General features: G+C 37.8%; 1 protein-coding gene and 1 pseudogene across 2 annotated transcripts; one reads left to right on the top strand and one right to left on the bottom strand.

Moving 5' to 3' along the window:
* The first annotated feature begins 8,667 nt into the window (after positions 1-8,667).
* LOC147347253 (non-POU domain-containing octamer-binding protein pseudogene) lies at positions 8,668-11,201 on the top strand (annotated as a pseudogene). Its single transcript, XR_015152769.1, has one exon. The product of XR_015152769.1 is annotated as a non-POU domain-containing octamer-binding protein pseudogene (transcript).
* A 6,942-nt stretch (positions 11,202-18,143) lies between these two features.
* Positions 18,144-19,554, bottom strand: LOC147347252 (olfactory receptor 10C1-like). The gene has a single exon (XM_086370585.1). It carries the CDS (start codon positions 19,098-19,100, stop codon positions 18,144-18,146), a length of 957 nt encoding a protein of 318 aa, XP_086226711.1. The 5' UTR covers positions 19,101-19,554.
* Between the last annotated feature and the right edge of the window lie 3,526 nt (positions 19,555-23,080).

Genomic DNA, 23,080 nt, shown 5'->3' with positions numbered 1-23,080 from the left:
TTTTTCTCACTTTCTAGATGAGAAAACTGAAGAGAAGAAGATATGAGACTTACCTAAACTTAAGTAACTTGTATATGACAAATCAGGTAACGACAATAGATTTTTACCTGAGTTCCCTTGTTATGGTCAACAACAACTAGGAGATCTGAGACTCTATCATTGCCAACCCTAAACCTCCAACCAATATTTGGTAAATTGACATTTAAACAGCACACATGAATTTGAGTCACAGGCAACTTTACTGAAGAACTGATGATGAAAGCATTTTCTCAGCTAAGAATGGAAGCTAAATGCACTGAAGGATCATCTTCTTTTATCTTAGTAAAATTTTCCTCCTCTTCAGGACAATATCTCCCAATCTTTGCCCACTTCTCATACTGATTCCTGTGCAGCATATTCCCTAAACACATGCTCAATTGTTTGTTCTTAGTGTATCTCAGCAGTGCAGGATTATTGGCACAAATATGCCATCAGATAGTTACAGAAACTAGCTCTGGCTTCCAGTTCAGATTCACTCATTCTCTACTATTTTATTAGCCTCATTGCCATACATTGTATTCTTTTTACAAATATGAAGCTGAAAGGTCACTGGTTATCATATGCTATGACAGCATCAAGTGATTTCAAGCATAATAATTTCAAATACAAATACACCATATTCGAATTACAATTCAACAACAGTAAAACTTCCAGAAAAGAAAATAGTGCAGATTTAGACCTCCATGAGATTTCATAGTGTTAATGTTTCACCACGGGTGCTTTGCCATTCTGTCTATAATTATATAATATTAATTTAAATATTTTTCTGAAATAGTATATATGCTGACCCATCCCTAACTGTTCCTGAGAGTATTTCCTAAAGTGAAGAGCTAATTCAGGTTAACAAATTAGATTTAGGTGTTATGTCTCTTAGTGTCCTTTAATCTAAAACCATTTTTCAGTTTTTCTTTGCCTTTAATAGCTAAATATTTCTGAAGAGTATAGGCCATTTATTTTATACAATGTTTTTCAATTTATAGTTGCCTAGTGTTTATGCAGAATTAGAATTTTCCTTTTTGACAATGAGACTCCACAAAACTGATATTGTGTCACCTGAGCTGCATCTTATTAGAAGGAACCTGGTATTTACTTATTCTATTACTGATGATATGAGCTGTGAACACTTGGATAACATGGTGTCTTTTAGGCTTCTCTACTATAAAGTTACTATGTTTATTTGGTAGTTCACAAGAACCTGGTGGGGAGAAGGTCGAAATTAGGCGGAATTCCAATTTCCTTTAATTTTCATCCATAATTTTTATGTATTTATATTTTTATTTTTCCTCCAGCTTTATTGAGGCATCATTGACATACAATATATTCAAGTTCAAGGTGTACATTGTGATGATTTATACATGTACATATTGCAGATATTTACCAAAAAATAGTTAACCCATCTGTTCTCCCATTTATTATACATTTTTTTTTGTAGTGAGAATATTTAAGATCTACTCTTTTAGTAAATTTGAAGTATATAACACAGTAGGTGGCGCTAGTGGTAAAGAACCTGCCTGGCAATGCAGGAGACTTAAGAGACTAGTGTTTGATTACTGGATGGAGAAGATCCCCTGGAGGAGGGCATGGTTGCCCACTCCAGTTTTCTTGCCTGGAGAATTCCACGGACAGAGGAGCATGGTGGGCTACAGTCCCTGGACTTGCAAAGACTGAAGCGACTTAACACGCACATATTGTTATAGTCACCAGTGTAAATTAGATCTCCAGAAAGTATTTTAGTGCTGAGAATTTGTACTCTATAACCAACATTTTCTGTTCTCCCAAGCAGCCCCTAGTAACCATTCTTTTACTAGCTATTTCTTTGTTTGCCTTTTATTTATTTTTAAATTTCACATAAAAGTGAGAACATACTTGTTTTTGTCTTTCTAATTTATTTTACTTAGCATAACACCCTCAAGTTTCATCTATATTTTTGCACAAGGCAAGATTTTCTTCTTTCTCAAGGTTGAAGGATATTTCACTGTATGTAAGCTATTCTTTATCCATTCATCTTTTGATAGATTCTTAACTATTGTGAATAAAGCTGCTCTCTCTGTTTTTCTGTGCTAATCTTGCTAAAGGTTTGTCAGGTTCATCTTTCAAATAAACCAACTCTTAGTTTTGTTGGTCTTTTCTGTTGTTTTTCTTGTATCTCTATCATTTATTTCTGCTCTTTGTTATTTTCTTTCTTGTTTCTAACTTTGGGCTTTGTTTCTTTTTCTAGTTACTTGAGATAAAGATAGATTGCTTTTTGTAATTTTTTCTTTTTATCTTTATAAACTTGCCTATTAGAATTGCTTTTGCTGCATCTTGCAAGTTTTGGTATTTTGTATTTCCATCTTCATTTGTCTTAAGATATTTTTGGTCCCCCCCCCCCCATTTTTTTGACCAATGGTTGTTCAGGAGTATGTTGTTTAGTTTCCATTAGTTTGTAATTTTCCAATTGTCATCCTGTAATTGACATCTAATTTCTTATGTTTCTGGTAAGAAAAGATACTTGATATGAATTCAGTCTTCTTACATTAGCTAAGGCTTGTTTTGCAACTTAACATACGTTCTATGCTGAAGAATAATCTGTGTCCACTTGAAAAGAATGTGTGCACTGCTGCTGTTGGATGAAAATTTAATCTACCAACTGTCTAACAAAGAATTCAAATAATCCTTTAAAAAATTCAGTGAAGTACAAGAAAACAGAAGTATACAACTAAATAAAATTAGGAAAATATTATATGAACAAAATAAAGTTCAACAAAAAATGGTATGGAATTGGATATTAATAATAGGATGAGAATTTAGAAGTTGGCATTTCTTTACAGTATGTATTGTGTTTGGTGGTATCATACCTTCTTGATTACTCATGATGTTTGTGGTCTTGCCTTGGTATCTGTGCATCTGAGGATGTAGGTTCCTGTACTAGTCTTTATAAATCTGCTTTGGCAGGCAAAGGCCTCTACCAGTCAGTTTGTCTAGGGAGTCTATGTGTGCATTCTGGTGGCATCCATGGTCAACTGCTGCTGGAGTATTTTGGTGACCTGGTGCTGGGGTGCAACAAAAGCCTGAAATAGGAGTCAACCTGGTACTGGGGCCCTACAATATCATGAGTTAACAAGTGCTCTCTAGACCCTGGTTTGTGGTCACTGATTGGAAGCCTAAGACCAGAGGAGATATCCTGGACTGTGGGAGTTGGCCAGGGCAGAAATATGCCAGAAGCCTGGGTGTGCTGGCCTGCTGGGAGCCTGTTACTTAGGAGATGCCCATGGTCGTGGGAGCTGGTCAGAAACTTGATGCCATGGGTGTTGGTTGGTGTCCTGCTTGATTGGGAGCCTGGGTTCACAGGATCTCTTTATTTATTTATTTTTTTATCAATAAAAGGTTTATTTTCTTCTAATCTTATAAATATTAGGCTCTTCTTTACAACAGATTTCATAATAGGCAGCACCCAGAAGACAATGTTGGTATAAGTTGTTTTGGAACATCAACTTATATGCCATTCTTTCAATGCTGGAACAGCCACTGTTTCTTTTATGTTACCTTAGAAGTTTATTATCTAACCCCCTGCTGCTGCTAAGTCGCTTTAGTCATGTCCAACTCTGCGCAACCCCATAGACAGCAGCCCACCAGGCCCCGCCGTCCCTGGGATTCTCCAGGCAAGAACACTGGAGTGGGTTGCCATTTCTTCCTCCAATGCATGAAAGTGAAAAGTGAAAGTGAAGTCACTCAGTCGCGTCCGACTCTTATCGACCCCATAGACTACAGCCCACCAGGCTCCTCTCTCCATGGGATTTTCCAGGCAAGAGTACTTGAGTGGGGTGCCATTGCCTTCTCCCACACAGGATCTCTTTAGAATCTTGGAGCAAATGAAGCTTCCTCTAGCCAAGGGAAACTTCTGGGGCCACCGAGTTACTTGTGACTACTGGAAGTGACTAGCACTCAGGTGGTCAGGAAGCTTAGGTTTGCAGGGCCCTCTGAGAGCCTGAAGCCATCACCCACTGGTCTTATTATCAAGCACCCTTTATTAATTCTTCCAAGAAACAGTGATTGTTATTTTGCACAAAATGGTGATTTTTAGAGTTCATTTATTCTTGTGCAGAAAAGGGAACATTTGTGTACTGTTGCAGAGATTGTAAATTGATGCAGTCACTATGGAAAACAGAATGTGGAGGTTCCTCACAAAATGAAAAATAGAAGTACCATCAGTTCAGTTCAGTCCAGTCCCTCAGTCCTGTCTGACTCTTTGCAACCCCATGGATTGCAGCACAACAGGCATCCTTGTCCATCATCAACCCCCGGAGCTTGCTCAAACTCATGTCCATCGAGTCGATGATGCCATCCAACCATCTCATCCTCTGTCATCGCCTTCTCCTCCTGCCTTCAATCTTTCCCAGCATCAAGGTCTTTCCCAATGAGTCAGTTCTTCGAATCAGGTGGCCAAAGTATTGGAGCTTCAGCTTCAGCCTCAGTCCCTCCAATGAATATTCAGTATTCAGGGTTGATTTCCTTTAGGTTTGACTGGTTTGATCTCCTCGCAGTCCAAGGGACTCTCAAGAGTCTTCTCCAACACCACAGTTCAGAAGCATCAGTTCTTCAGTGCTCAGCCTTCTTTATGGTCCAACTCTCACATCCATACATGACTAATGGAAAAACCATAACCTTTGACTAGACGGACCTTTGCTGGCAAAGAACTACCATATGATCCAGCAATTTCTCTTTTGGGTATTTACCAGAAGAAGACAAAACCACTAATTTGAAAGAATATAAGCACACCAAAGTTCATTGTGGCATTACTAATAGCCAAGATATGGAATCAATCTAAGTGTTCATCAATAGAGGAATAAAGAAGACATATATATACATTGGGCTTCCCAGGTGGCTCCGTGGTAAAGAACCCACCTGTCAATGCAAGAGATGGAAGAGATGTGAGTTTGATCCCTGGATCGGGAAGATCCCCTGGAGTAGGACATGGCAACCCACTCCGATATTTCTTGCCTGGAAAATTACATAGACAGAGGAACCTGGGGGACTACAGTCCATGGGATCACAAAGAGTCAGAAAAGACTGAGTGACTGAGCATGCATGCATGCTCAGTAATGGAATATTACTCAGCCATAAAGAGGTATGAAATCTGCCATTTACTTCAACATGAATAGATCTATAAGATATTATGCTAAGTGAAATAATAAAGAGAAAGACAAATATCATATAATCTCACTTATGTATAGAATATAAAAAATAAAGCAAGCAAGCAAATAAAACAAAACAAACACTCATAGATACAGAGAACAAGTAGATGGTTTCCAGAGGGGGTATAAAATATGAAATGGGATTAATACATACAAACTTTTTTTTTGGTTTTATTTATTTATTATTATTATTATTATTTTTACTTTATAATATTGTATTGGTTTTGCTATACAAACTTTCATTTAGAAAATAAGTAAGTCTTAGGAATGTAGTATACAACATAAGGAATATTGTCAGTTCCCCATTATACTGCATGGGGACAGATGGCTACTAGACTTATTGTGGTGATCATTTCATGGTGCCTGCAAATGCCAAATCACTACATAGTACACCCGAAATGAACATAATTGTTCAGTTGCTCAGTTGTGTCCAACTGTTTGCGATCCCATGGACTGCAGCATGCCAGGCTTCCCAGTTCCCACCGTTCCCCTGAGTTGCTCAAACTCATGTCCATATCTGCTATATTTCAATAAAAAAGAAAAAGTTACATTATTTCTTGTACATTTATTACTTAATTTGGTATGTAAATAATGCCTTGTTGTTCTTTTTTCTCAAATTGTTCACATCCCAATCCCTGGAACCCGTGATTATACATTGTCTTTCACAGTATAAGAATTTTTACAGATAAAAATAAATCAAGGAAATTGAGATGGGGAGATTAACCTGAATTACCCAAGTGGGCCCATATAATTACAAAGGTTCTTATAAGAGGAGGCAGGAGTTAGGGAGGAGACAGGATATTATGCTTCTGACTTTAAAGATGGAGAAAAGGATTATCGGTGGCCTCTAGAAGTTGGAAAAGACCAGTAAATAGATTCTCTCCTAATGTCTGCAGAAGGACACAGCCCTGTTGACCTATTTTAGCCTCCTCATCTCCAGAACTCTAAGGTACTAAACATTTGTGTTATTTTAAGCCATTAAGTATATGGCAATATGTCATAGCAATGATGGGAAACTAGCACAGTTGTCATTCTACTGGAAGGAAAAGTTTTTTTTACCATATATGTTTATATATACTGTATCATATATCATTTTTAATAAGATGATCTTGACTAGTCTCAGATTTTCCTTTGGGATAGAAAGACTAATTTACCTGTTTTGGTCATATGACCACTCCTGTTACCACAGAGGTGAAGTTTCCTAATGAGCAGTTCACCAGAAATGCATGGAGTGGACCAAATCAAGAGTAAAGAGTGTCTTGATGAAGGTGAAAGAGGAGAGTGAAAAAGCTGGCTTAAAACTCAACATTCAGAAAACAAAGATCATGACATCTGGTCCCATCAGTTCATGGCAAATAGATGAGGAAACAAAGGAAACAGTGAGAGACTTAATTTTCTTGGGCTCCAAAATCACTGCAGATGGTGACTGCAACCATGAAATTAAAAGACGCTTGCTCCTTGGAAGAAAAGCTATGACAAACCAAGACAGCATATGAAAAAGCAGAGACATTACTTTGCCAACAAAGGTCCATTAGTCAAAGCTATGGTTTTTCCAGTAGTCGTGTAAGGATGTGATATTTGGACCATAAAGAAGGCTGAACTTGTAAGACTTGGTGCTTTTGAACTGTGGTGTTGGAGAAGACTCTTGAGAGTCCCTTGGACTGCAAGGAGATCAAACTAGTCAAACCTAAAGTAAATCAACCCTGAATACTCAATGGAAGGACTGATGCTGAAGTTGAAGCTCCAATACTTTGGCCACCTGATGTGAAGAACCAACTCATTGGAAAAGACCCTGATGCTAGGAAAGATTGAAGGCAGGAGGAGAAGGGTACAACAGAGGACAAGATGGTTGTATGGTATCAATGACTCACTGGACATGAGTTTGTATAAGCTCCAGGAGATGGTGATAGACAGGGAAGCCTGGTGTGCTGCAGTCCTTGGGGTTGTAAAGAGTCAGACATGACTGAACGACTGAACAACAACAAAGATCAAATCAAGACATGGCACTACTGTTGACAACATTTATTAGTTATTCTTTTCTTTCTTCTGAGAAATAGAATTTTTCTATTGTGTTTGAGAATGAGGCAACACTGGTATGGGTTTGGAGAGTCATTTATGGCAGGACTGTAAATCCTTGAAATTGAAGACTTTCCAGGTTAACTTGATTCTTTAAGACTTCTTAAATTTGAAGTTCAGGCTGATAAGTTAACAACAATTTGAATTCAACTCTGCATGACTACACTTGTGATCTAACCAAAAATGAAACAGGGGGAACATGTGTACACCTGTGGCGGATTCATGTTGATATATGGCAAAACCAATACAATATTGTAAAGTAATTAGCCTCCAGTTAAAATAAATAAATTTAAATTAAAAAAAATGAAACAGGGATTGGTTATTGAAGGTGAGAAAATGATCTTTTAAAAATATTAGGCCCTGTGCTCCCAGAAAGATAAGCTTAGTTTAAGAGAACATTGACTATTAATGTGGACATGTAAATTTGTAATCTCCAAGCTTCTGAAACAGTGATCCTTGTACTATACATGTGTGAAAAGGCCTTTATCCTCTCAGACTTTGCAGTTACTAATTAGGGCCTGGGAAGGACAGAGTCACTGTAGTCAGTGTCTTCTTAGACTTGTACATTTCCACCTTATGTTGGCATTGGTGGAAACCAATAAAATGAAGACATTTGGTAATGTTTGTTAATTCTCCCCCACTGCTACCCCATTGATGGTTTCTCCTGGTTTTTAGGTGCTGATTTATCTTCCAAGCAGGACCTTCTTGATGTTCTTTGCAATTTGTTGTATAATAGAAAAGTCCTGGAAGCTTGAGGCAGATCTGTTGCTGTGGTAAACATGCTTAGTGCTACAGATTTCTACTTATGCAAGTCCTGGAGAAGCTGAGGCCTGCCATGTCAGTGTTGCTAGAAGCCAGGACACTCACACAGCATCAGAAGGCTTCACCTAAAGTTGGTGTTAAGTCTAGGTTTATTTGGGCTTCCCAGGTGGTGCTAGTGGTAAAAACTTGCCTGCCAATGCAAGATATGTAAGATGTGGGTTCAGTCCCTGGATTGGGAAGATCCCCTGCAGGAGGGCCTGGCAACCCAGGAGGGCACGGTAACCCACTCCAATGTTCTTACCTGTTGAATCCCATGGACAGAGGAGCGAGGAGCCTGGTGGGCTACCATCCGTAGGGTTGCAAAGACTCAGAAATGACTGAAGTGACTTAGCAGGCACACACTAGCTTTATTTATCTATGTATTTTTATTAAAAGTTCACTCTATGCAAATAAGAAAAAAAAGTTTATCATAAGATTTTCTTCTCCCGTGAAAGCAAATATAAGGTTCCTGATAAATTAGTCTGATTCAAAAATAATATAAAGGCCTAACTTAATGGAATCTATTCTTGAGAAAAAGGCATCAAGTGCTCTAAGTCTAAAGGAACTTTGAGGAGCAGAAAACAGTCGGTGGAGGGGTCCAAAGATGCAGAGCAATAAAACTTTTAACTTGGAGAAACAAAACCACACTCCAAGGAAGCATCATCAACATCACCATCAGCAGCACCACCAGCAGCAACAGCAGCAGCCACCACCTCCACCAATGCCTGCAAATGGGCAGCAAGCCAGCAGCCAGAATGAAGGCTTGACTATTGACCTGAAGAATTTTAGGAAGCCAGGAGAGAAGACCTTCACCCAGCGTAGCCGGCTCTTTGTGGGCAATCTTCCTCCTGACATCACTGAGGAGGAAATGAGGAAACTGAGAAATATGGGAAGGCAGGCGAAGTCTTCATTCATAAGGACAAGGACTTTGGCTTTATCCGCTTGGAAACACGAACCCTAGCGGAGATTGCCAAAATAGAACTGGACAACATGCCACTCCGTGGAAAGCAGCTGCGTGTGCGCTTTGCCTGCCATAGTGCATCCCTTACAGTCCAAAACCTTCCTCAGTATGTGTCCAATGAACTGCTGGAGGAGGCCTTTTCTGTGTTCGGCCAGGTGGAGAGGGCTGTAGTCATTGTGGATGATCGAGGCAGGCCCTCAGGAAAAGGCATTGTTGAATTCTCAGGGAAGCCAGCTGCTCGGAAAGCTCTGGACAGATGCAGTGAAGGCTCCTTCCTGCTAACCACATTTCCTCGACCTGTGACTGTGGAGCCCATGGACCAGTTAGATGATGAGCAGGGACTCCCAGAGAAGCTGGTTATAAAGAATCAGCAATTTCACAAAGAGCGAGAGCAGCCACCCAGATTTGCACAGCCTGGCTCCTTTGAGTATGAGTATGCCATGTGCTGGAAGGCACTTATTGAGATGGAAAAGCAGCAGCAGGACCAAGTGGACCGAAACATCAAGGAAGCTCGTGAGAAGCTGGAGATGGAGATGGAGGCTGCTCGCCATGAGCACCAGGTCATGCTAATGAGGCAGGATTTGATGAGGCGTCAAGAAGAACTTCGGAGGATGGAAGAGCTGCACAATCAAGAAGTGCAAAAATGAAAGCAGCTGGAGCTCAGGCAGGAGGAGGAGCGCAGGTGCCGTGAGGAAGAGATGCGGCGGCAACAAGAAGAAATGATGCGACGACAGCAGGAAGGATTCAAGGGAACCTTCCCTGATGTGAGAGAGCAAGAGATACGGATGGGTCAGACGGCTATGGGATGTGCTATGGGCATAAACAACAGAGGTGCCATGCCCCCTGCTCCTGTGCCAGCTGGTACCCCAGCTCCTCCAGGACCAGCCACTATGATGCCAGATGGAACCTTGGGATTGACCCCACCAACAACTGAACGCTTTGGCCAAGCTGCTACAATGGAAGGAATTGGGGCAATTGGTGGAACCCCTCCTGCATTCAACCGTGCAGATCCTGGAGCTGAATTTGCTCCAAACAAACGTCGCCGATACTAATAAAATTGCAGTGTCTAGTTTCCTAAAACCCTTAAAAGAAGGACCCTTTTTGGACTTAGCCGAATTCTACTCTGGAAAAGTGTTAGGGATTCCTCCCAATAGTTTAGGTCTTCCCTGCCTGTAGTACTCTAGGGAGTATGTTGGAGGCAGAGGGTAAGGGAGGGGTGATATTTAACAAATCAGTTCTATGTGGTATATCCTTTCACTAATCAATTCTGTGTGGTGCATTCCTAAAATCTCATGTGATTGTTGAGAGCCTGTGAGGGCCAGGGAGCCATGGCAAAATGGATCCAGTTAGAGCCCCCATTAATCTTAATCATTCCACTCTTTGTCCACCCTGTTCTATTTGCTTTCTTGTTCTTACACCCCCCCCTCCCCCGCCACCCCAGTCGGTAAAGAATCTGCCTGCAGTGCTGGAGACCTGGGTTCGATTCCTGGGTTGGGAAGATCCCCTGGAGAAGGAAATGGCAACCCACTCCAGTATTCTTGCCTGGAGAATCCCATAGACAGAGGAGCCTGGCAGGCTACAGTCCATGGCGTCGCAAGAGTTGGACACGACTTAGTGCACTGTCTCACCCCAGAGATCCTGCCACAAATACCACAAAAACCAAACATCCCCCAATGACCTTGGCCCCACTGTTCCAATCACTCCCAGGTGGGAATTCAGGCACATGTCCACAGAGGTCACAGACAACATACATACGGTTCTGTTATGTCCCATATATTACCCTTTCATGTCCCAAGGAAGACATTTTCTCTTAGAGATTTTCATTTAGTGTATCTTTAAAAAATCTTGTGTTAAACTTGCCTCCACCTTTTTCTTGGGTAAGGACAACCCAGAAATGGCCCTTTTGTGTCTGTGATGTTGCCATTCACAGCTTTCTTGATAGGCCTAGTACAATCTTGAGAACAGGGTTGCTGTATGCTGAGTGTCAGATGGTAGCTCTTAGCTTTGCCTATCTTAGGTAGTTATGCTGTGCATTTTTTATTGGTGTACCATGTTTGATTTGTCCCTAATACCTTTGAAGTTTTTCTGAGAAATGAATAATGCAACATTAATTTATTAAAATACATTTTAAGCCTTTTAAAAAAAATAAAGGAACTTTGAGTTTAAAATATAAACTTAAAAAGAGTGGAGAGGAAGGACTTTTTTTTTTCATGTATCTATTCTTTTTCAAATTCTCTTCCCATTTAGGTTATTACAGAGTATCGAACACAGTTCCTTATGCTATACAGTAGGTCCTCATTGGTTATATATTTTAAATATAGCAGTGTGTACATGTCAATCCCAAACTCTATCCCTTCCCCCCAGCCTTCTCCCTTAGTAACTGCAAGTTTATTCTCTAAGTCTGTGGGTCTTTCTGTTTTGTAAATAGGTTAGTTTGTATCATGCTTTTAGATTCCACATATAAGTGATATCATATATTAGTCTTGTCTGTCTGACTTACTTCACTTAGTATGATAATCTCCACATCCATCCCTGTCACTGCAAATGTCATTATTTCATTCTTTTTGATGACTGAGTAATATTCCTCTCTCTCTCTCTCTCTCTCTATATATATATATATATATTCCATTGTATATATGTATGTATATGTATATGTATATATACTTCAGTTCAGTTCAGTCGCTTAGTTGTGTCCGACTCTTTGCGACCCCATGAATCACAGCACGCCAGGCCTCCCTGTCCATTACCAACTCCCGGAGTTCACTCAGACTCACATCCATCGAATCAGTGATGCCATCCAGCCATCTCATCCTCTGTCGTCCCCTTCTCCTCCTGCCCCCAATCCCTCCCAGCATCAGAGTCTTTCCCAATGAGTCAATTCTTCGCATGAGGTGGCCAAAATACTGGAGTTTCAGCTTTAGCATCATTCCGTCCAAAGAAATCCCAGGGCTGATCTCCTTCATTATGGACTGGTTGGATCTCCTTGCAGTGAATGTATATATACAATGGAATATTGTCGTATATGTATACATATGTATACTACATCTTGTTTATCCTTTCATCTGTCAATGGATATTTCTGTTGGTTCAATATTTTGGTTGCTTCCATATCCTGGTTATTGTAAAGAGAGTTTCAGTGAACATTGAGGTGCATGTATATTTTCAAACCAAGTTTGTCTCTGGATATATGCCCTGGAATGGCATTGCTGCTGCTGCTGCTGCTAAGTGTCTTCAGTTGTGTCCGACTCCATGCAACCCCACAGAGCCTGTGCTGCTGCCCAGCAGGCTCTTCCATCCCTGGGATTCTCCAGGCAAGAATACTGGAATGGGTTACCATTCCCTTCTCCAGGGGAATGAGTACCAATAATTGTTCTTGTGCATATGGAATGTATTAGACAGAAAATAATCAGAATTAAGATATTCATTAATTTGTAAATAAACAACACAAGAAGGCTATACTAAGAGGTACATTGATGTACCTTGCCAGCAATCAGAATCAGTTAATAGCCCTAGTAATGTGACCTTTCTGGTGTGCCTTTTCTGTTTAGACTCATTTAGTAAACTTGGATTCAGTCAGTAGTTTGTACCATCTCTTTTTGTGCTGTAAATTGTCTTGCATAACTACTTCATTTAAACTGGGCAATTGATTTTTCTTGTTAAAATTTAATTACCTATGTTGTAGGAATTTTTCTTATTGAGTGGGATTATCTTATTTTTATTTAAGAGTTTGGACAGTTATCAGTGATTTACTTAATTTTATGTAGCTACGAAGACAGCCTTTGGGTCCAGGAGAAAAATCTTTTTCCAATTTAGGATCAGAGACATTGGTTTAGGGGCAACAGACTACATTTGTAGGGTTGCAAAGCACAGTTTTCTTTTCTTTTTTTTTTTTTCACAGTTTTCATATTCTCTGTTTCATTAAATCCTCAAAGCTATCCTGGGAAATGTCACACAAGATTTCTCAGGGATAAGATGTCACTATGGCCCTTTGATTCCACACTACATTTAGGTCAGATGAGTGTAATACAAAAATAAAACAATAATTCCAACTAATTCTGAATGAGCCTGGTGTGCCAAACACTACAGGAAGCATTTTACATCCATTAAATCATTTAGTTAATTAATGATTAATTAATGATTAAATCATTAAATCACTGATCCCCAAATGCTTTGACAAAGCAAACTTTAGTATTCCCATTTTAAGATATTGTTAATAATTCATCCCAATTGTATGCTAATAACTAGGAAATTTTTTAAGGATCAAAAATCAATACATTTCTTCAATGAAGTAGAGAGATAATGAGAGTATAAATTCAGATTTCTACATTCCAAAAATGTATATTTAAGTGCTATAATTCTACCCTAGATCTCTAATTTTCCCCATATCAATCTCATTGATATTTCATTACTTCTAACTCTTGCATTCCATGGCATTTTAATCCAATTTTTGATCTACTTTCAGTGATTTTCTGTCACTGTTTAACCATAGTAATTTAGTCGTTAAGTCATGTCCGACTCTTTCGACCCCATGGACTGTATCTGCCAGGCTCCTCTGTCCATGGGATTCTCCAGACAGAATACTGGAGTGGGTTGCCATTTCCTTCTCCAGGGGATCTTCCTGACCCAGGGATTGAACCCAGGTCTCCTGCATTGTAGGCAGATTCTTTACCAACTGAGCTATAAAGAAAGCCCATAGGCTTATGGTTTAACCATATAGGGATCTATTGATCTGTGAAGGTTTAAAGTTCTTTGTCTCTCCACTAAATTATCATTCTAGTGTATCTTTTTATATACAATTGTCTTTATACAGTATTTTATTTATATTTAAAGTGGTTTTAAAGTTATGTGAGGGAAAATATTATTTTTTATTCTAAAATATTTATACATTTGAAATGGTCACAGTAAATCTAATTACCATTCGTTATTATACAAAGTTACAATTTTTCTTTGTGATGAGATCTTTTAAGATTTATTTTCTAAGCAATTAAGAAATTGCTAAGAAAGAAAATATTTTTATCTGACTTCAAAACATCTGGATGAAATATGTGGACAAGTTGTCTATCAGATTTTTATTATGCTACACATTAAAAATGTTCATATGATTGTATGAAGGTTACACACTTCATTCAGGTATTTAATATCTGTCAGATATAGTGTTTACTAAAATTTACATGTTTTTAAGGTCGGTTCAACTGAGAAACTGAGTTGATTACAATGAAAAATCTCATTTCTTTCTATAGGTACCACACTAGTTATTTCCAATATTTAGAGAAGGCTCCCAGGAATGAAATACTTTCCAATTTCCCTATGAATATTTGGCACTATGATGTACACACATTCCAACCTTCTCTAAGAATGGATAGCTTTTAAAGCAAAAGTCTTACTTACCCTTATTTTAGATAAACATCACTTAAGAAAAAGGAAGTGTGAAGGAACATACTTGAATTTTTCAAATGTTCAGAAAAGGACAAAGAAACTGTAGTTTGCAGATGAGTACTTAAGAAATATCTTCAGAAATATGAGTTTTCTATTTGATAAAATGCTGTCAGAAAGAAAAGAAGCCCAGATTCAAAAGACCTTAGTAGATATTACTAATATCAAGAGTGCTTTGTGGTGTGCTATTTTTTTTTTTTTTTTTATATTCCTGAGCCCCTTGGACATTATTTTCAGCAGCCCATTTATGGTTATACCAGATGAGCTAGCAGAAAAAGTTCCATGGGACAGAGTTCTCCATGGGAATGTTCCTTATGTATAATTAGTTACCTACTGAATTGAGGTTGGTATCATCTCCTCTATTGCTAGATTTGTTTTAAAATAGACTCATTTGGTTTTCAACACACTGGAAACTAATTTTATTTTATTCATTTATTTTCCTTTTTAGTGTGTCTTTTTAAAATTTTATTTATTTTACTTTACAATATTGTATTGGTTTTGCCATACATTGACTTGCTTTTACATTATATGACATAATGATTTGATACTTGTATACATTTTGAAATGATCACAGTAAATCTAATTACCATTGGTTATTATGCAAAGTTACAGTTTTTCTTTGTGATGAGATCTTTTAAGATTTATTTTCTTAGCAGTTTTTAAGTTTTCAATGTAATATTATTGACTATATTCACCATGCTGTAGATTACACCCCCATGACCAATTTATTTTTATCTGGATATTATACTGCTTGATTCCCTTCACCCCCTCTCCCTTGCCTCAACCCTCCTCCCCTCTGACAAACACCAGTCTTTTCTCTATAAATCTTGTTTGGTTTGTTCATTTGCTTTATTAAAAAAGTATCCCTCATATAGTTGAAATCATATGGTATGTATCTTTGTGTGACTTATTTCCTTAGCATAATACCCTCAAGGTCCATCCATGTTGTTGCAAATGACAAAATTTCATTCTTTTCTTATAGCTGAGTAGGACTGCATTGTTTTATAACACACCTTCTTTATCCATTCATCCATCCATGGACACCTGGTCTGTTTCCATATCTTGGCTCTTGTAAATAATGTTGCAAATGAGCATATATGTACACATATCATTTTGAATGACTGTTTTTGGTGTCTCCAGATAAATAACAAGAATATGAATTGCTGCATCACATGATAGTTCTATTTTTAAGTTTTTTGAGGAACCTCCGTATTATTTTCCATAATGTCTGCACCAGTTTTCAGTTCCATGAATCAAGCATATGTTCCCTTTCTCCATATTTTTTGCCAACACATTATTTCTTGTCCTTTTGATAAAAGCCACTGTGACAAGTGTGAGGTGATTTTTTTTTGGTTTTAATTTGCATTTCTCTAATAATCATGTTGACAACTTTTCATGTGTGAAGTGGTGACATGGACTATTTGTATTTCAGTACATATGTGACATGTATATTGTAACATGTCCTTTATCTCCTTTATCCACTAAGATTGCTCCCATATGTTGGCTATTATAAATAATGCTGCTATGAACATTGGATTCTATGTATCTTTTCAAATTAGTTTTTTTTTTTTTTCTTCAGATCTATATCCAGGATTGGTAGTTGTATTTTTTTTTTTTTTTTTTTGGAGAAACCTCCATAATGTTTTCCATTAGTGGCTGCACCAGTTTACATTCCTATCAAGAAGAATTTCCTTTCCTTTTCTCCACATACTTGCCAAAATTTATTGCTCAAAGATTTCTTTTTTTTGATAGCCATTCTGATAGCTGTGAGGGTGATATCTCTTTCTGTTTTTTTTTTTTTTTGCAGTTCTCTAATAATTAGTGATGTTGATCATTTTTTAATGTGCCTGTTGGTCATCTATATGTGTTCTTTGGAAAAATGTCTATTCATGCCTTCTGCCCATTTTTTGACTGAGTCGTTTGGTTTTCTGAATACTGAGTTGAGTGAGCTATTTATATATTTTGAGTAGTAACCCCTTATCAAGCATATCATTTGCAAATATTTTCTCACATTCAGTAGGTTGACCTTTGGTTATTTATAGATTGTTTTCTTTGCCGTCAAAGGCCTTTAACCTTAATTAAGTCCAATTTGTTTGGTTTTGCTTTTATATCTTTTGCATTAGCATACAGATCCAAAAAGATTGCTGTGATTTATCTCAAAAAGTGTTCTATGTTCACTCCTAGGAGTTTTATGGTTTCTAGTCTTGCTGTTACTTTTAGGTCTATAATCTATTTCTTGAGTCTATTTCTTGAGTTTATGGTTAGAAGAAATGTAGTTTTATTTTTTACATGTAACTGACCAGCTTTTGATCATTTCAAACGTGTAAAACTTTTCAAAATTAGTAAATGAAACAAAAATGATCATGCTACCTAAATTGTTCCTAACTTGCTTTAATTTTTAATATCATTTATTTTTTAGATTAATAAACACTTATAAATAATAATATCTAATGCCTACAGATAATTCCTGCCCATTTTTATAGGATAATTTTTAAATAGTTATTTTTGCATGCTTAGTTTATTTCCATTCTTCACTGACTACACACAAATAAAAATACAAATAGAAACCATAATGTGCTGTTCTGGTCCTAAATGAATTTATTAGGTTTTGGGAAAAACAGCATATGTGGCAAAATACATCTTGGTCATTAGTGAGCATCACTACCATCCCCTGATTGTAACATTATTATAACATTTTTTTCTTCTTCATCTTTATCAAGACAAAATTGACAAAATTGTCAAGAGTTATGACTTAAGGTATATAAGGTGATGACTTTATGTATGTGCGCATTGTGAAATGATTGCCACAATCAAGTACATACTGATAACATATATTAGTATAACATATTAATTATTTTCAATTCAACCTTCTTCTTCTATCCTTAAATTTAAGTATTATTATTTTTAAAATTTTTACTATGAGGACTCTTGGCAAAAATTTCTCATATTATTCTGCAACAAACACCTCTGAATTTTAAGAGTTTGTTTTTTTATGTTTACACATTTTTATATACTCACAACTCAAAGAAGAATCATTCAATTCTATATTATGTACCAGTAACTGAGAATGAAGAATTTTAAAACATTTTTATGGAAGGAAATAATTCACATCATAGTTATTGCGGAACTGAGAGTCATATGAGACAAACATATGTGGGGGAACTACCCCAGTTACCAGTGCAGATGTCATACAGACCTCTCAGGGGATAGAAAATGCATAAGAGGATAGAGTGAGAATTTCTGAGGCTTCCGAGGATAAATCTGGTAATTTATACTCCAAGCCTGTACTTTAGCCTAAAATGAAATATTCTGGAAAACCAGTCTAGTGTTGACTTCACCTTTAAAATTCTTTGCTAGCCAACTTCCTTCCAAACTTGGCAGTCAGAACTTTAGCTATAAGAAGAGAGCTGTCTTCAAAATTACAATCACTGTTACAGTCACTGTTATAAAAGAAGCTTCTTATAAAACACACTGACAAGTACAGTGTTTTCTTCCTTCCTTTCTTCCTTCTTTCCTCCCTCCTTTTCTCCTTCCTCCCTCTCTCCCTACTTTCTTCCTCCCTTTCCTTCTTTCCTCTTAGGTTGAGTGTGCATCTTTTTCAAAGAGGAATTTAGTTGTTCCCCTAGTATCTTACCCATGAAATCTGTAGAATAGACTCCTCTAAATGAAGTTGCTTTTCTTGCCCAGAGTTCTCCGAAGAGCTGTCTTGACTTCCTTGTTCCGTAAGCTGTAGATGATAGGGTTGAGCATGGATGTCACCACAGTATAGAAGAGGGCCAGGAGTTTATCCACCCCAGGTGAATGACTAGCCTTGGGTCTCAAGTAGGTGACAGATCCTGAGCCATAGAAGAGTGTTACTACCAGTAGGTGGGAGGAACAGGTGGAAAGAGCTTTTTGACGGCCTTCAGGGGAGGGCATGACCAATACAGCAGCTAGAATTCTGCCATAAGAAGCAATGATTAATAAAAATGGGCTGGAAATGCAAAGAATGGCTGCAATAAAGACTGCAGCCTCATTATGGGATGTATCCCCACAGGCTAGTGCCAGGATAGGCAAGAGGTCACAGAAGAAGTGGTCTATTTCACAGGGGCCACAGAAGTCTAAAGAGAAAATATAGTTGGTTTGGCCCAAGCTTACTATGCAACCTACTCCCCAAGAAACCATTGCTAAATGGACACACACTCCACGACTCATTCGTGTTGCATAGTGAAGTGGGGAGCATATGGCCATATAGCGATCAAAAGCCATGGCTGCCAAAAGACAGCACTCACTGATACCAAATAATGTAAAGAAAAACATCTGTGTAGCACAGCCCTCCCGAGAGATTCCTCGGGCCTCACTCACAAGGTTCTGCAGCATCTTGGGTATAGTAGAGCAAGTGTATCCAATCTCCAAGAGAGACAAGTTGGCCAGGAAGAAGTACATGGGGGTATGGAGGGCTGGATTGGTCCAGATGGCAAGAACTATGAGAGCATTGCCTGTCAGTGATACTAAGAACATGAATAGGATGAGGGTAAATAAAAGGAAGCACTGTTCGGTGGCCTCAGAGAATTTGACAAATGCAAAGTGTTTCACAGACATGCTGTTGTCCTGCCACAAAGAACAATTGATGCTCATGACCTGAATAAAAGAAAGGTGAAGTCATCAGAAAGATTCTTTCAGATAGAAATATAAATCTTTATTATATTACTCTTAACAAGCTCTTAAAAGACGCTTAAAATAAAAAGACGCTTACTCCTTGGAAGAAAAGTTATGACCAACCTAGACAGCATATTTTTGGACTCTGTGGGAGAGGGAGAGGGTGGGATGATTTGGGAGAATGGCATTGAAACATGTATAATATCATATATGAAACGAGTCTCCAGTCCAGGTTCGATGCACGATACTGGATGCTTGGGGCTGGTGCACTGGGATGACCCAGAGGGATGGTATGGGAAGGAAAGAGGGAGGAGGGTTCAGGGAACATGTGTATACCTGTGGTGGATTCATGTTTATATATGGCAAAACCAATACAATATTGTAAAGTTAAAAAATAATAAAATTTAAAAAAAGATAAATAAAAAATAAAAAGCAGATACATTGCCAACAAAGGTCTGTCTAGTCAAGGCTATGGTTTTTCCAGTAGTCATGTATGAATGTGAAAGCTGGACTATAAAGAAAGCCGAGCACCGAAGAATTGATGCTTTTGAACCATGGTGTTGGAGAAGAGTCTTGAGAGTCTGTTGGACTGCAAGGAGATCCAACCAGTCCATCCTAAAGGAAATCAGTCCTGAATGTTCATTGGAAGGACTGATGTTGAAGCTGAAACTCCAATACTTTGCACTTGATGTGAAGAGCTGACTCATTTGAAAAGACCCTGATGCTGGGAAAGATTGAAGGTGAGAGGAGAACAGGACGACAGAGGATGAGATGGTTGGATGGCATCCCTGACTCAACGGACATGAGTTTGAGTAAACTCCGTGAGTTGGTGATGGACAGGGAGGCCTGGCGTGCTGCGGTCCATGGGGTCGCAAAGAGTCAGACATGACTGAGCGACTGAACTGAACTGAACTGAGCAAGCTCTAGTGAGTCAAAGAGATAAATTTCTTACCTATAATTTAAAATATATGAAGTTTGGAAGTTAGAAGTTAGACTCATCCTGAAACTGAATCCTACTTTATGTTCACTATCTCAGTTGATTTGTCAAAGATATATCTACTCAGCAGGCATAAAATGGAAAAGAAATTTCTGCACAATTCTGTTTCATTCCTTCATTTTATCAAATAAAGTTCTTCTCATACCTATTTATTTCCTAATCTTTTGCCACTGACTTGCTTTCTTCACTCATTCAGTCCACAAGTATTTATTGAACACAGAGTATTTTCAAGTATTTTTCAGTTACTGTTGTAGGTCCTAGGATTAAACAATGTAAAATAAGATAGAAACAAGTGGACTCTTTCAAAATTCTGTTAAATATGGACTAACAAGTCAGCACGACTATAGGAAACCTTTATAGATATAATTGTTGAAAATTTTTCACACATCAAATATTCTATTATAATGCATTTACCCTTGGACTGCAAGGAAATCCAACCAGTCTATTCTAAAGGAGATCAGTCCTGGGTATTCTTTGAAAGGAATGATGCTAAAGCTGAAACTCCAGTACTTTGGCTACCTCATGAAAAGAGTTGACTCATTGGAAAAGTCTCTGATGCTAGGAGGGATTGGGGGCAGGAGGAGAAGGGGACGACAGAGGATGAGATGGCTGGATGGCATCACTGACTCGATGGACGTGAGTCTGAGTGTACTCCGGGAGCTGGTGATGGACAGGGGGCCTGGCGTGCTGCAGTTCATGGGGTCGCAGAGTTGGACATGACTGAGCGACTGAACTGAACTGAACTGAACTGAATGCATTTACACTTGTAGCATTTATAAACATTTACCTTGCATTCTGTCAAATTAAATTAATTAATATAATTTAGTATCTGTATTCCTCATGTAGGAACACATTTCAGTGAAGATTTTGGCAAAGAAAACAGACAATAGTTTACTTATCTTTTTTAAAAACCCAAAATATTTTCTTAAATATCATCAGTTCACAATAATAACCTATGCAGTTACTTAAAAATTCTGGATGTGGAGATGTTTTCATTCTTCTTGTCATTTAAATACTCAAATATTTTTCAAACTAATTTTATCTTCCTGCATCTGAAAGGAACTGCAATTTCCTCAGTGACAATGATGGAGGAACCAAGGTGGAAATCCCAACCAGAAAAGGAGAATGCCTGACTCTTAAGTCGTGACATTGTAAGGATTTTATTTCATAAATATCCTTGTCCCATTTGGACTGTAGACTGTAAATGCAAATGCCTGTGTTGGGGGTGAGAGTCAGGGGATGTGAGGAATGGGAGAAACCTACTGGTAGATGGCACATGGTGAGGGCTGAGTGCACAGAGACTAATGCATGCTGTTAGTCATTTAATATTCTTAGACCCACAAGATGAATTAAAGAATCATCCTGTGGTAAATACTTTTTAAAACCTTACAAAGTTCAAAGATGAAAAAAATTACCTGTCCAAGAGAGTGAAGATCTGTGAGTGCTTCTAAGTATTTAAACTGACAAAGAATTATACTTTGTCTAGAAATAAAAATTAAATCATATAGAAATAAATGCATATACCCACTTGGAAGTGAGAATACAGACAGTCAAAATCTCTTCTCCATTCCTGTCACCAGGAATAATTCTACATCATGTAAAATCTGATTTTTTCATTATCCTTTCTATTGTTTTCAGGATTTAATCTATTGACCTTTGTCCAGGGACCCTGAGTTTCATGTAGTAGAGGTCAGTCTTATGTACATACCAAGAAAGTTTAATTTTAATCATTGTCTATAGAAAGAGAGTGAGTTGCTCAACAGCAGGATGTCAGGAGTCTGCAGAAAGGAGCATCACGGGCAGTACAAAAATTTGGGACATTCTTCTGTCTCTCACCTGATATATTTTCTTCACAAAGTTTCTGATCCATTATTTCTGTGTAAAGGAAGGATGATGAAGCCCTTCCTATCTTTATTGAGGAGTTGTTTTGAGGTAAAATGGAAACACAGAAGCAAACCACAACTGAAAAATCAAGAACTAAACTACTTCATCAGTCTCAAAACCTACTTTTTAAAAGCCTCATGTTAATGATCTCATAGAATGTTGCCTACAATATTCCCTATTATTACCAAGCTATCAAAATCACCTATATTCAGTGCCAATCATCAAGCAAATGTGCACTGTGATATTAATCTAAAGATACAGAAGTTTAATGCTCAATGGCAAATTGAATTTTTCTATTCCTACTCAATATAATAAAAGATTAAGTGACCATTGGACATTGACAAGGTTCTAACAGTTTGAATCTTGAGATGGAGTTTCAGTGACAGTTGGGTATATGAAATAAACAGAGGAAGGAGACAAGACAATTTTAATACCTCAGTGGCTTGACTTCATGTGCCACCTTACCCAGCCTCAAGATCCAAGACAGGTGCATTCTATATAGTTCTGCATTGGAAATAATCCAGCCTAAGTGTTTAATTTTGGGTCAGTGCCACATAATTAGAAGTTATCTTTCACTGATTCAGGTCCTTATTAATCTCTGTTCTCATAATGAAATATTTCTTTGTTTCCTAACAGCTAAAGGGAAACGTCTGAGACATTATTAAAATTTCACCTTAAACAGTACAGTGCCTAGCATACAAGGGAAACTCAATAAATATTAATGTGTTATTCTGAAATTGTCACCTCTAAAATGCTTGAATAGTAGATACAATTTATGTAAATCGATCATTAAATTTTGTAGAGATGATTCACCCATAACCATTTTATCGAGCACCTAATATTTAGCTGGGTGATGCTTCAACATAACCCAGCAGAAACTATCATTTGATTGGAGTAACATGTACAGGATAATCTAGGCATTTCTATTACCCCCAAATAAGAGATATATCTATTTCCTGAGAAGTAATTATTTTGGAACACCTTATAGCAGTTTTAAGACAGGGATCCTGGCAAAATGAGTAAATTATTATACTACTCAGAGAAGGAAAAAGAACTGATTAAAATAATGTTCAGAACT

This window comes from Bos grunniens, chromosome 23, assembly GCF_055505025.1.
Source record: "Bos grunniens cultivar Pamir isolate PY7600 chromosome 23, Bosgru_T2T1.0, whole genome shotgun sequence".
In the NCBI taxonomy this organism is placed as follows: domain Eukaryota; kingdom Metazoa; phylum Chordata; class Mammalia; order Artiodactyla; family Bovidae; genus Bos; species Bos grunniens.
This window is presented reverse-complemented; position numbering and strand designations above follow the sequence as displayed.

Bases quoted from the DNA above. Each gene is read 5' to 3' on its own strand.
- LOC147347252 (XM_086370585.1), bottom strand. From the start codon at position 19,100: ATGAGCATCAATTGTTCTTTGTGGCAGGACAACAGCATGTCTGTGAAA.